This window comes from Colobus angolensis, unplaced genomic scaffold (assembly GCF_000951035.1).
Source record: "Colobus angolensis palliatus isolate OR3802 unplaced genomic scaffold, Cang.pa_1.0 Scaffold13, whole genome shotgun sequence".
Classification (NCBI taxonomy): Eukaryota; Metazoa; Chordata; class Mammalia; order Primates; family Cercopithecidae; genus Colobus; species Colobus angolensis.
The window spans coordinates 19,565,722-19,579,407 of record NW_012114252.1 but is presented as its reverse complement, the minus strand read 5'-3'; the positions used below and the strand labels follow the sequence as shown (position 1 = coordinate 19,579,407).

The 13,686-nt window shown below is 38.5% G+C and overlaps 1 protein-coding gene across 1 annotated transcript in view; it reads right to left on the bottom strand.

Moving 5' to 3' along the window:
- Positions 1-13,686, bottom strand: part of MYO16 (myosin XVI) — a 653,675-nt gene that overhangs the window by 116,520 nt on the left and 523,469 nt on the right. The window contains exon 29 of the mRNA XM_011933947.1: positions 763-859. Coding sequence (XP_011789337.1) covers positions 763-859 — 97 coding nt within the window. The remainder of the gene's footprint in view (positions 1-762; positions 860-13,686) is intronic.

Genomic DNA, 13,686 nt, shown 5'->3' with positions numbered 1-13,686 from the left:
AAAAATCTATTACGCATGTACATCTTATGTGAGGCATAGTTATGTTTTTAAAAATGTACCCATTTTCAATAGTCACTTGGATTTTGATGGAAAAAACAATTCCAACTGGAATCTCTTCTAAAGTTAAAATGAATAGATACTATCCGCTTCCAAAGATAGCACTCCAAATATTATTGTCACTTCATAAAGGGAAAATAAAGTCAATACTTTTTCCAAGGCACATGTAGAATTACAGAAAATGTTGTTTGGCTCATCGGCTTGTTCCGGTTCTCCAAACTCTGGTGTCCCTGTGGCGCTACTGAAATGACACAGGAATTTGGTGCCATAGCTGCACCTACATGCCAGGTGAGACGTTTTTCCTGCTGCACAGTCAATGTTACATTCTCATTGTCCTGTGCTTTTGGAAAGAATTGAAAAGCCTGAGTATTTTCAGGGTAATGGATGCATAAATAGTAAGAGATGTATATTCCCTCTTCCAAATTTTGGTTTAGGGAAATTCAATATAAAATTTTGTACAAAAGGATGTCTAATGAAAACATGACCAATGTCTGCAAACGTTGATTTTGAGACAGTTGCATAGCAAACTAAGCCACAATGCTTCCTAAACACCCAAAAACTATTTGCCTGAAGACAGCATCCAGGAGTGGAATACAGTGGCCACTAGGGTGCAGACCCCATTGACATTTAAACTTAGGGATGCACTAAAAGATTTTGCATTTCACAACTCAAAGAAGTTCAGAAATGTTGGCATATAAATGTTACCTTTTTGGCAGGTTATAATTTTTCTCTGCAACTGTAGGCACAAATCATTGAGTTGGTCAGCATGCCAGTATTTTAGAAACACTTTTCGGACTCCCATCTAAAATGCAAACAGCAGGGAAACATTTAACAGCATGAAGATACCAAAATGATGATGGAAAAATAATCAGACAAAAGATTTTTCCAGCAGAGGATTAGAAGAAACAAACTAAGAAAATTAGAGTACATGTCTCTGATGCTTAAACACTATTACATTTAATCAAAATCCCAAAGGCTTTGTTGTAATAAGTATGTTTTCTGCATGTGCCACATTGTTTGCAAATGGTTACACACTACTGATGTGGGTTGTACCATGTGGTGCAAAAGAGAAGGCCTTGACTATCAGTCACAAGATAAGACCATCCCCATGAATGGATTCTCCCATTCTAGAGCTAGACCCTCATCTTTCCTTCCTCTTCTCATAGCAGGGAGTTTGAGTTTTGAGTTTACAGAAAGAAAAACAAACACTCAAAAGACCTAAATGAAACATAAAGCTAACGCATAAAATTGTTTTACTTCAATAATTTTTCCCACTATGCTACATATGATTATAAATCAAATGTTTGTACAATTGCAATTACAGAACTTCAGAACTAAAGTTTAAAAGTCTCAAGAAAGATGAGAAAGTCATCTTTGAGCAAAAATCTTCTGGATGTTTGCACAAACAGTAGTTATGGGATGAACATACTTTTCCAGATTTTTTAAAAAGAAATTTTAGCATGACATGAAATCAGTTTCTATGACAAGCTCTAGTGGCATGAGAACTTATCCAAACGTACTGATATCGATGAAGACAGCTGCCAACGAAAATTCTTAACACAAAACTGTAAGCCACATTCATACACTTTTAAAGTAATTCTCTTGTGTGTGGTGCTTATTTGAAGAATTCACAGAACTGAGGTAGGTGTGAGGAATACCCCTCACATAGAAGGCACTCATAGTCTCTTAGGAGAAGCAGACACAAGTACTTGCAGAAGAGCCTGGTGAATCCGAATGTGGTGTGCCAAGGAAGCTCTGAGATGATATTTGGTTAGATAAAGTATTATTTGCAATAAGTTTATAATCATATTCTTAGCACTTGAGACAAACACCATTAAAGTGAGAAGTCTAACATGTGTGCTTCCAAGCATGAACTGGGGACATTAAAATGATAACACCCCCCTAGCCTATGCCATACATCACAGTGTCACCAGAAGCTGGCACGTGTGTACACACTATTAGGTATGGGAAAGGTTTATGGGTCAGCCTTGTCTTCAGAATGGTTGGCCAGAGATGTTTTACGAACTATTTCATATGAAAATGGAGTTTATTCCAAATACGCTTTGTCACTTCACCCCTTTCCACCTAACTCTTTCCTTACATGATCTGCTGTCTTAATAAAACACAGTTTTGCCGAAGATTTTGACTGAATCCTGCATTATGAGAGTCAGGCTAATTAGTTAGATCAACGGGGAAAACTCTTAACTACTGGTCTACTTCAGAGCCTTCTGGCTGACTAGATGTTCTTCTTCATTTAGTTTAGTTTCTTTTAGTTGGTTGAAATTTGAGACAGTAACATGAGTGGGTGGCTACTGAGATTGTTACTTTTTTTTTTTCATTGTATTGCCATTTTATCTTCCCAGTTATTTTCCATAATTCATAGTCTTTTTTTTTTCTCCTTCCCAACTGCTGACTTATTTTGGCAGTCGACAGGAAGAACAGTTGGTCCTGTCTGTGAGCTCTGCAGAACAAATCTGTGAGACAGGCATTGGAAAGGAGGGAGCATGTCACCTCTCTGTTCATCATTGATTGTGGGATGTAACTCATTGTGGGAGAATAACTCCCAAAGACAAACTTCATCCAAACCTGGGTTCCGAAACAGAATTCCAAAGGAATGATGGCTGGTGACACTCCACAATGGATGGGATCAATAATGATCATTAGGGGAATTAACATATGGAAGGAGAGCAACATGCCTAAAAGACCTGTGGAAGGGAAACAGGAGAACAGGATTCTAGTTCCCCTCTCTTAATTCAGTGGAGACCCTGAGCAGGAGGGGAGGTGGACAAAATGAGTATGTCCTCTTACAGTGGCATTTCTAACAGCCATTCCAAAAGCCAAAGGAGGTTTATCTTGAGCATTGTGCTAGATTTGGGGATACAAAGGAGGCCTCCATCCTCGTGGAGCTCAGTGTACTGGGGAAGGTCAGCAGTGAGCAGATTGTGGCAATTGTCCATGCGCAGGACAGAGAGTTATGTCCAAGAAACAGCTTTCAAGAAAAGAGAGTGATCAAGGTGTGATCAGGCAGGATTCAGTGAGAAGCATGTTTCCTAAGCCATTTTGTCTTGAGGGATAAGCAGAAATTTCCCAGGGCATCTTGAGATGGTGGGTGTGAGACAGAGAAACTAGCATGTGAAGGGCAAGAACCAGAAGATAAACCATCTGAGGGTACGGTTATGTGGACACAGATGAAGGAAGAGGCTACAACTGTAATTGCTGGCTACATCATGAAGAGGACTATAGGAAAAACATGGAAATTCTCCCGTGAGCAATTTGGATATGCTGCGAAATGTTAAGAGGACCAGATCTAAATTTTATTAAAATATTTTTTTGAAATTTGTCTTGAATTCTGAAAACTGTCTAAGAATAGATTGTTGAGCTGGTCATTGGCAAGGGAGGGAAAAATACTCCAATTAATCATTTAGGTTTGGAAGATTCTGCAACTGTTGCTTCCCTGTTGACCAACTCCTCTGTATCCTTTACAACTGAAATCAAACCTCATCTCCATTACTAGAATTTTTATATCCACCTTTCCATTTCCTTTAGGGCTTTGACACCTTCTATTTGTGTTCCCAGAGCACCCTATCAATGATTATTTATCCTATTATAGTGCTTTGTATATATTTACCATTATATATATATACACACATATACATGTGTATTTGCATCTCCTGAAGAATATGGACACATATTCTTGAAATGCACAAGTGGCAGGGATGTGGGCAGGACGAATTCAGATCAGAAAAAAAGAACAGAAGATAAAGAATTGTGAAGCCCTTGCATAAAGTGAGTCACAGAGACGGATGATAGCTTCTAGGGTGAAAATGAGGTAAGATGGAAAATGAAAACTTCAGTCAGACCCTGGAGTCATTCAACAATCCAGAGGTCAGTCACAGAAGGTGGCAGGTGATAGAATAAGTCATGGAGGAAATAAAAGGAAAAAGAAACATAGGGTGAAACTGGCCTACCAGTTTGTATTGTGACATCAGATCTCCAACCTCCACCAAGTGAATCTGAAGCCCAGAAGTCCCTTGTAACTTACAAAACCCTTGGTTGTACCTCAGCGGTGCAGATTTGCATAGCCATCACTACATCAAAAACCCACCAGAGAAGTGGAGAACAGGTCCACCCTTCCAACTCCTCCCATTGCAAGTGTCTGCCTTCCTCTCATTTGTGCTGCAGTTGCCAACCCTGCTTCTTCCCAGCCATTATCCTCATTATCTCAACCCATGGCTAGGTGCAGCCATCAGCTGGGGAACCAGGAGCTAACTGACCCTGTTGTCTCCTCCTCTCAGACAAAGGAAGTGGGGAAAAGGGGAAACTCAGGATACAGTATATTCAGGAAATAGACAGTTTTGGTTTAGATATGGAACGTAAATTATAGGAAGAGTAGACAGAGGTTGAAGTGAACTTTTCTTGAAATACACTAGAGATTTCATGAAGCTCTTGATGGTGGGCAGTTGACAAGTGGATTGATGGTTTCACAGAGCAGATCTGCATGTCAGGTCAGCTTTGGAAGTGGAGAAAAGGACTTCTTTCTGGGAGCCATGGATTGGGATAATGGCTGGGAAGAAGCAGGGTTGGCAATCGAAGCACAAATGAAAGGAAGGCAGACATGTGCAATGGTAGGAGTTGGAAGGGTGGACCTGCTCTCCGAACCCCCGGTGGGTTTTTGATGTAGAGATGCCTGTGCAAATCTGCACTGCTGAGGTACAAGCAAGGGCTTTGTAAGTTACAAAGGGCTTCTGGGCTTCAGATTCGCTCAGTGGAGGTTGGAGATCTGAAGTCACAATACAAGCATCCTATCAAGACATGGCTAAAGACTTTGTTGCAACGGCTGGGTATTGTGCTTGCTGCTATTACATTCATTCAGATTATTTTGTAAAAAAATTCTTCCGTCAACTACTTGGGCATATTTTACGGGTATCCAATGGACTATTTTATTTCATCTAGTTTTGTATTATGTAATTTATTTATGGTTTGGCAACATTTGTAGATACTCATTGGATGTTTTAGCATTTGTTTGACTGTACTTTTTTTTTTTTTGGGAGATGCTATACTTGTAATAAATGTTTGGTCTTTCTGAAAACAATGAAATTAGCAGTTAAGTAGTATTTTGGAGTTCTTCCCCAGAAACCATTCTGAATGTAGTCTTTATAGTTTTCTACTTTCGCTGATGCTATGGATTAATGAAGATACAAATTTAAGAATCCTTCTTTAGCAGGGAAACACAGATAAGATCACATATATTCTGAATTTTCATGGATTTACACTGTTTATTAATGACATTGACCAAAAGAAAATTATTGACCATTTTTGTTTTTTTCCTATGGAATGAATGTTACTGTATAATCAGTCTTACAGTGTTATATCAAATCCAATAAATTAAGATTCATTAAAATTAGACCAAAGGTTCAGATCACCTACATTTTTCATTTTGGTGGTATTCTCACATCAAAGAATGTTTCTCACTAAGCAGAGAAAAGGAGAGGTTAAAATGTTCTCCAACTGAGCCCTCTCCCTGTGCACTGCTAGATGCAGAGTGTTCCTAGCTGAGATTAAAATGTTAATGTCATTCTGACTCCTGTAAAAGTAAACCATCTGTGAATTACAGTCATCGCTATTTTTATTAGAAAACCATTAGGTTTTTTTTTTCTTTTTAAGTGACAGATTTTAAAAGATTAAACAAAATTGTCATTGATGACTTCCAAAGCTCCAATTACTGCTACAATTTTTAGGTGTGTTTTTTTTTTTTTTTTTTTTTTGAGAGGTGTAGGCTGTGGAGGTACAGACAAATGCTGGAGCGGTGCTTGTGCTAGAGTGTAGGTGGCACGGATGCTGTGTTAGTAGAGACTTCAAGGGAACCTGTAGAGCAATTTTTTTTTTTAAGACAATTTTTAGGAGTGCTGAGTGTTTCTGGCAGTACTTTTGGAACAGCATTTACAAAAAAAATATATAGCTATTGTCCTTTGATATTTTTCTGCGATGCACATTTCTCTCTGTATTAATGAAATTGAGAAAAACATCTAATGTAGAACTATTCTTACATATTGATAGTTTAGAAAAATAGTGACGCCTCTCATTTCGTTATATCTATGAATTCTTTGGGAGTTGAAGAAGCGTATATTATTTGTATTCTATGTGTGACTTAATTTAGTTTACTCATTTACTGCTGCTAAAAAATACAATCAGTAATTGTTTCCCATGCAGGTAAAGTAAAGGAGAAAGCTCAGGTCACATGGTTCTGCTTTGACAGAAGGACATGTCAATTAAAATAACAAAAAAGACTTCAGTTACTTATGGAGACATGGAAAATTGGATACCATTTATTTTGGAATAATAGTACAATTTCCTCTAAGGAAACGTGCACTTGTGATGTCTACAACATATGATACTAGTAGGATTCATCATCTACAAAGGGCGGGCAAAGGAACAGAGTGTCCGTAACCCACACTGTTCTAGTTAGATCTCAGAAATCACCTCGATCAGCCTCTTCAGTTTTCAAGAGAAAAAGATATGTTTTAGAGAGGACGTATGACACTCACACAGTCCATACAGAAAGTCAGTGCCAGAGGTAAGATGAATCGGAGCTCTCCAGGCTCCAGACTAAAAGAAACACATACCCTTGACCCTATAAAGTCTCAAATGGAAAAATGTGTATTAATCACTTGGAGATCTTGTCAAAATGGAAATTCTGATCCAGTAGGTTGGGATGGGGCCAGTGATTCACTCTGCCTTTCTAACACCTTCCTAAATGATGTCGGCGACGTTAGTCTGTGGACCACGTTTTCGGTGGTGAGACCCTGGGTCACTCTCTTTTCTTGAAGCTTGACTTCTCTGACAAGCTCACCTGGTCCCCTGCTCTGTGTCTGTCATCTTTGTTCCAATGTTTGTCCGAAGCTGCTATGTTGCTGCTTCCCAGTGAAAAGTTAGCTATCCTCAGAATTCGCCACTGAATTCTCCTCTTACTTTTCATCATCTTCCTGGTAAGTTCATTATTCCAAAAGCTTTCACTACAGACTGCTCATGAGAGCTCATCTTATCACCGAGTCCAGACCTATGGAGCCCATCTCGTTGCGCACACATTTATGTCCATGTTCCGTGGGCACCCTAGCCTCACTCATATGTTCCCCTCTTGTCCTGTATTTTCTAGCTCAGTGACCAAAAGAACCATCTACCTGGGTGTTCCCTGAGCACCTCAAGCCCTGGAGATTTCCACAGGTCATTTCTCACACACTTTCCCATCCCATCCATCCCTACCCACTCTTGCCTTTCTAGGCCAAAGGAGCCATCATCACCTCATCACCCAAGCCAGAACCCCAAGCATCACCTAAGCTTGCTTACAGCTTTTCCCCCAGGCCCCATTTAGTCATAATTTCTGTTGAGGTTTCTAGAACCCACTTCCTGATTACTTTTATGAATAATTTCAGTAGCTCCATAAATTATCATGGGTCTACAAGCATCCATTTTTTAAACTATATTCAGAGTGATCTTTCTAAACATCAATCTCATTATGTTACTTTCTTGTCTAAAATTAGTTAGTGGCCTGTAATGATTTTCAGGATGATGTTCAGATGCCTTTGAAAGGTTTATTAGAGTTTTCTATTGTATCGCCTCCCTCCCTTCCTCCTCCCTCTATTCCTTCCTTCTTTCCTTCCTTCCTCCTTTCCTTCTTCCCTCTCTTCATCCCTCCCTCCCTCACCTTCCTTCTAAAATTTGTGGTAAGTACACTTAGCCTGATATCTACCGTCTTAACAAAATTTTAAAGTGTATAATGCAGCGTTGTTAAATAGCGGTGTGATGTTGTATAGTAGGCTTCTAGAACTTATTCAGTACATTCAAGCTTACTTATTCTCCAGCTATATCATATTGCTTTCTGATCCAAAGTGGGAATTCATTTTTCTCCTGTTTAGTGTGTACCTTACAATAATAAATCAATTACAATAGTACATCCACGTCACTAATGTACCTTGTATACATCTCTACAGTAGTACTGGAGTCCTGGCTTTCTTCTTATTTGTGTACCGTCTGACTATTCAACTTAACTGTGAGATATTTATAAACTCAGATAATGTTGGAAAAGTATAAAGCTCATAATTCACACGTATTAAGGTGAAGGAAATGAAACTAAATGGATGTGTACAATGGAGAAGGCAGAATTTAAAAAAAATGATTTTAATAAGCACTTGCTATAACATAACCTCAGATATTTAAAATTTCATTTGTCTACAAAAATTTTATTATCATTATTATTATTATTTTTTTTTTTTGCGGAGTTTCACCCAGGCTGGAGTGCAATGGCATGATCTCAGCTCACCGCAACCTCCACCTCCCAGGTTCAAGCAATTCTCCTGCCTCAGCCTACTAAGTAGCTGGGATTACAGGCATGCGCCACCATGCCTGGCTAGTTTTGTAATGTTAGTGGAAATGGGGTTTCTCTATGTTGGTCAGGCTGGTCTCGAACTCCTGATCCCAGGTGATCCACCCACCTCGGCCTCCCAAAGTGCTAGGATTACAGGCATGAGCCACCGCGCCCAGCCGTCAAAAATTAAATCTTAACATTTTCAACTTATTTAAACTATTTGATGTATTTTATTAAAATACATCTAATAGGTTTAAAGAAACAAAGATGCTAAGTTTCATATTTCCAGTGCCATCACCTCTGATACAGGATTATTACAGACTATAATCTAGAATTTAACTCATCATCTCTCCTTTATCTGCTTTTTAACTCACCTTGCACACTGACTTCAATTTATTAGTCTTCTGGAAACTTCAATGATTTTATGTTGCCTATAAAGCCCTCCATAATATGAGCTCACCCTTTTTTATTTCTCTAAAAGAGGTGCTATTTACTATTATTTTAGCTTCTTGCATACTCTCCTGAAGCACAAAAGCAATGTGAACCTTCTTTATATATATTGTGCAGGGCTCACAGCATTCTTACGAATGGAGTTTTCACTGAATTATATCATTACTGCCTTTATACATTGTACAGGGCCCATAGCATTCTTATGAATGGAGTTTTCACTGAATGATATCATTACTGTCTTTATATATTGTACAGGGCCCGTAGCATTCTTATGAATGCAGTCTTCACTGAATGACATCATTACTGTCTTTATATATTGTACAGGGCCCGTAGCATTCTCATGAATGCAGTTTTCACTGAAGGATATCATTACTCTTGTCAGTGTTGGGTTAGATGCTATCCCTTTATTTCTAAGTCTAAAATCACTGGACTATTTTATTAACATATATTATATTTTAATGAGAAAGGTCTTATTGTGAATGATAGCTTCTTTTCTGCAATTAAAATGCTTTATTTTCATACAAAATTAATCTTGAAAAATGTTAACCCCCTTGCTCTAAAAACAGCCCTAGTCTAGTAAATACTTCCAGCTTTTTCAAAGGATATGTACTTTCGTAGTTGCATCAAAAGTAGTCACATCTTTCACATATCAGTATTCTGGAAAAATGCCCTAGTAGTTTTTAAAGTGCCCAGCAATGTAAATCTGTTCCCAGTCTGTTAAGAATAGCTTTATTGATGGTGATACGAACAACACAATCTTTTCATGTATTCTGATGTCTGCAGAGTTCTCCCCTCAGATTTGCTTTCCTTCCTGCTGATCTCAGAATGTCATTGTGCTCCTTCACAACCCTGTTCTATTTTTGCTATGCGATACCATTTCTGTGCCTACCAGGTCATCTCTTCCAAGGGAAACAAATCTCAAAATCCCAACATTTCCACATGTGTGCCATGAACAGGTCTTTACCTGTAATTCATTCCTGGATCAATATCATTTCTCATAACGCTCAGTTGCATTAGATTTATATTTTTCCTGATTATGCTTTTCTCACATTTATTCATCCATCATCCTACGATCTGTCTGCTCTGAACATCCATTCACTCATTAGTTCATTCATTCATTCACCTTTAATCATTCATTCATGTATCCATTCATAAATCAAATGTTGCCAAGCACCTTCTTCATACCAGCAGGGTACAGATGCTGGGACCACAAGGATGAGTGGAATACTATCTACCTTTTCACCAAGCTTAAAAAGGAAAGCATTGAGCTAAATGCATCCTCTCCAGGCTGAATCCACATTTCCCCCAATTCATTCATTAAATTTCTAAGAATGACCATTACTTTTTTGTGTGTGAATATTTTACTATTAATACCTCCACATTCTACATTTTCATGGTTGCTTTGAAAAGCTACTAAATAGAAAAATTCTAATGTTCAGCCTGGCTCTGAATGTCTGAATGTACTTTTAAATGTTCTCAAAGGATACATTTATATGAAAATACATGTTCTCTTTGTTATAAATAGACTATTCTTAAAGTTTAACTTCAACACAGAAAAGATAATTACAGCCACACACATCTAATAGAGCACTGTATCTTCTGGTATTTGAAGAAGGTGGTTTGGCTTGAATTACATATAATTATAGTTTAAGAAAAATTAATTATTCTTACCTAGAACAGTATGACCTACACAGCACGCAGTGATGAATAAAAGCTACTATTTTGAGCTTACTAGTGAAGGACTCACTATGTAATTCTATATGTTATTTCATTATGGAAATCATATTGATATGGTCAAGAGTGCTTAAAAAAAAATCACTTTTCCCAAAGAGACACACTGGGAAAAAGCAAACCAAAGCCACACCCAAACAAAGGCAATTAGCTTCAAAATTACAGAGGAAAGTGTATTTGATAAGTTAACGTATTCAGTCAGAGCACACATGTGATGTTTCTCTTCAACAAAATGGCCTGAATCATGTCAATAATGGTTTGCCCCATGGGTCTGTATGTCATAAATGGCCAAACAGCAGCATAAACATGGTCATGGCCTTTGGCACTCTTTGGGGTATGGGAGCCCTTGCCCTACCGTCATCTGCCAAACTCATGGCATTTACACATTTTGATGTGTGCTTTTCTTCTAAAACCATGATACCATGTTTTTTTATCCTGCACATCTGATTTTATGTAGTTCATCTTTAGGAATATTGGTAGATATTCAAAAGTTCTGGCATTGCTTTCCGAATTCCCCATATGTCTGTCCTGTGGTGTGCTCATGTTTGCTTTGAGAATCCCATTTAATTTTGTGACTGGTCTTCTGTTTTCAGCCCTAATGGGCTGAGTCTTTTCCATCATCTAGAGCTCCAAACATCTTTTATGGAGCAAGTTCATTTTTAAAAAGAACTTGAGTACATTCCCCATCTACATGAATATTTTGGTTTTAAATGAGATTCCACTCCTCAAGTCAATATAACTTACTGAGCACCTTCATTGTTGCCACGGTGAGGTCCTCTCCCCTCCCATCATGTTCTCGGCTTCCTCCCTTGTCCCATCCACAATGGCTGTCTCTTGCTTGAGCCACCACATTGGCTTGGGAACTTGTTTCCCAGCTCTGTCCTTGCTCTCTAATAACATTTTTTTTCTTTACATTTAAAGCATAAATCAGGTCATGTTCCTACCCTCTCTAAAATTTATCAGTAGCCTGCCTTGAATCTAAAATAGAATGCTGCACTTTGACACACAAGGTACCACTGGTTCTGACCCATTTAGCTCCAAGCACACGTTCTCCTTGTGGTGATCCTGTCCAGTTGGTGCAACCGGTTCTTGAGAAGAAAAACGTGTTAGCAATTACAAGGCTTCTGGCCATATAATAGGTGCTCAGTAAATGCCTATCGAATGACTAAATAATCTTGAAGTTGGGGAAATTTATATTGACATAGAAGAGATGGAGTTGGATCTCTCAGTAGGCACCGGCACAAACGCCCTTCTTTCAGCAGTTGTTAGGGGCCTCACATTATCCAGCAGGACTGAGCTTTGAAGGTCAGAAACTGTTGTAATAGCAAAGTTATTTTTGCCTCCCCAGAACTAAATTATTTCTTAATTCTCTCAATTTTTCTCCTTCGTGGGGCAATAATGAAAACATAAAGGTTGAGAAACACGACTTTGTAGCATCCCTGTCTGCCATTCTCAGCTGGTTCTCTCTCCAGCCCTCCTGCTCTCCTGTCGGTTCTCCCAGGAGGTCCTCACCTCAGGAGCTCAGCACACTCACCCTGGGACCCTTGGTCCTGCCTCGGCACGTCCCCAGCTCCTTCTCACCCTTCAGATCTGGGCCTACATGTGACTGTCCCAGAAATTCCCTGCATGGCAACTACCCTGTCTAGGTCTGGAACCCTCCAGTTCACTACCGCAGTGTCCATTTTGCTCTTTTTGCACCTGGATCCTAATCTGTGATTATTTATTAGTTTAAAGCTGACTGTTTCTCCCCCAGCAGACTGTAAGCCATCGCAATTGCCTTGCCTAATTTGGGGAACTCACAAGGCGATCAATAAATGCTTGTTGAATCAATCAATAAATTTGAAGTAGAGGAAAACAGACGGATTTCTAAGAGATCAAAGTTGGATTAGGCATAGGACAAGTCAGTTTTAATCAGCAATTAGTGCCAGATAGTATTCTAAGATATTACTCTTCATGCATAATGAAGCTGAGTGAAAAAAGGTAAACTTACTCTAAAGGCAGAAACTATCACACATGTCGCCCAAACTTACTGCAGATACTTTCATTTGCAAAGGGAAGATGTGGTCATCGGTAGGAGGTTCATTCATTCGTTCATTCATTCAACAAACACAAGTTGTTTACACACTATGTGCCAGACCCTGTAAGAGATGTCATAGTGAAACACACACACGCATGCACACACACGCACACACAGGCACACACACGCGCATATGCGCACACACATACGCATACACGCGCACACGCACGCACATGCACATGTGCACACACACAAGCGCGCGCAAGCAAAAATACAAAAGAACGTGGCTACATGACACCTGTCCTCAGAAAGTTAAGTGTGGAACGGGAGAAAGATACATTGAGTAGGGATCAAATACATGTAATATTTTTAAAAACAAAGTGAATGATGATGCACCAAATATTTTCAGTAGTTATCTTTAGGTAGTTCAATTCTGGTAGATTGCATTTTCGTCCTCAGTTTTTTTTCTATTTTTCCAATTTCTTATCAAGGATACATACTACTTTTATAACAAAAATGTGCCATATATGTATATGGCGTGTGTGTATGCATGTGTTTGGCACAAAAGAAGAAAGGAAATACACACAGGCACACACACATATAATATAATATCTATGGTGATTGCCAATAGAATGGACATCGTTTCAAGGTGTACTCTTAGGTTCCTAATGCTTATTATTTTCAACATTTACAATTCCAGAGAAGGAGAAAGGATACAAAAGAAAGAATCATTTGATAGGCTATTTTCTAGCTTGTACTTACAGTTGATTTATGGAGTGCTCCCTGAGTAGTAAAACAAAGGTTATAAACCATTAATTTATCATACTAATAACAACCTAGGGTCCTAATACAATTGTCTCATCATAGAGAATGTAAAAAAAGTGGGAGGTAGTTAAAACTTTAACAGTTCCTTGCTCTTCTATTTTATTTTCTCTACTGTACTATTGCAGATTAATGAAATAATAAAACCTTCACCCAACCGATTTTATGTAATGTTATGGTAAAATGTTAATGTTGCAATTCTTAGCAATATATGAGCAAATCCTTCAAAGATCATAACTTAATTTAA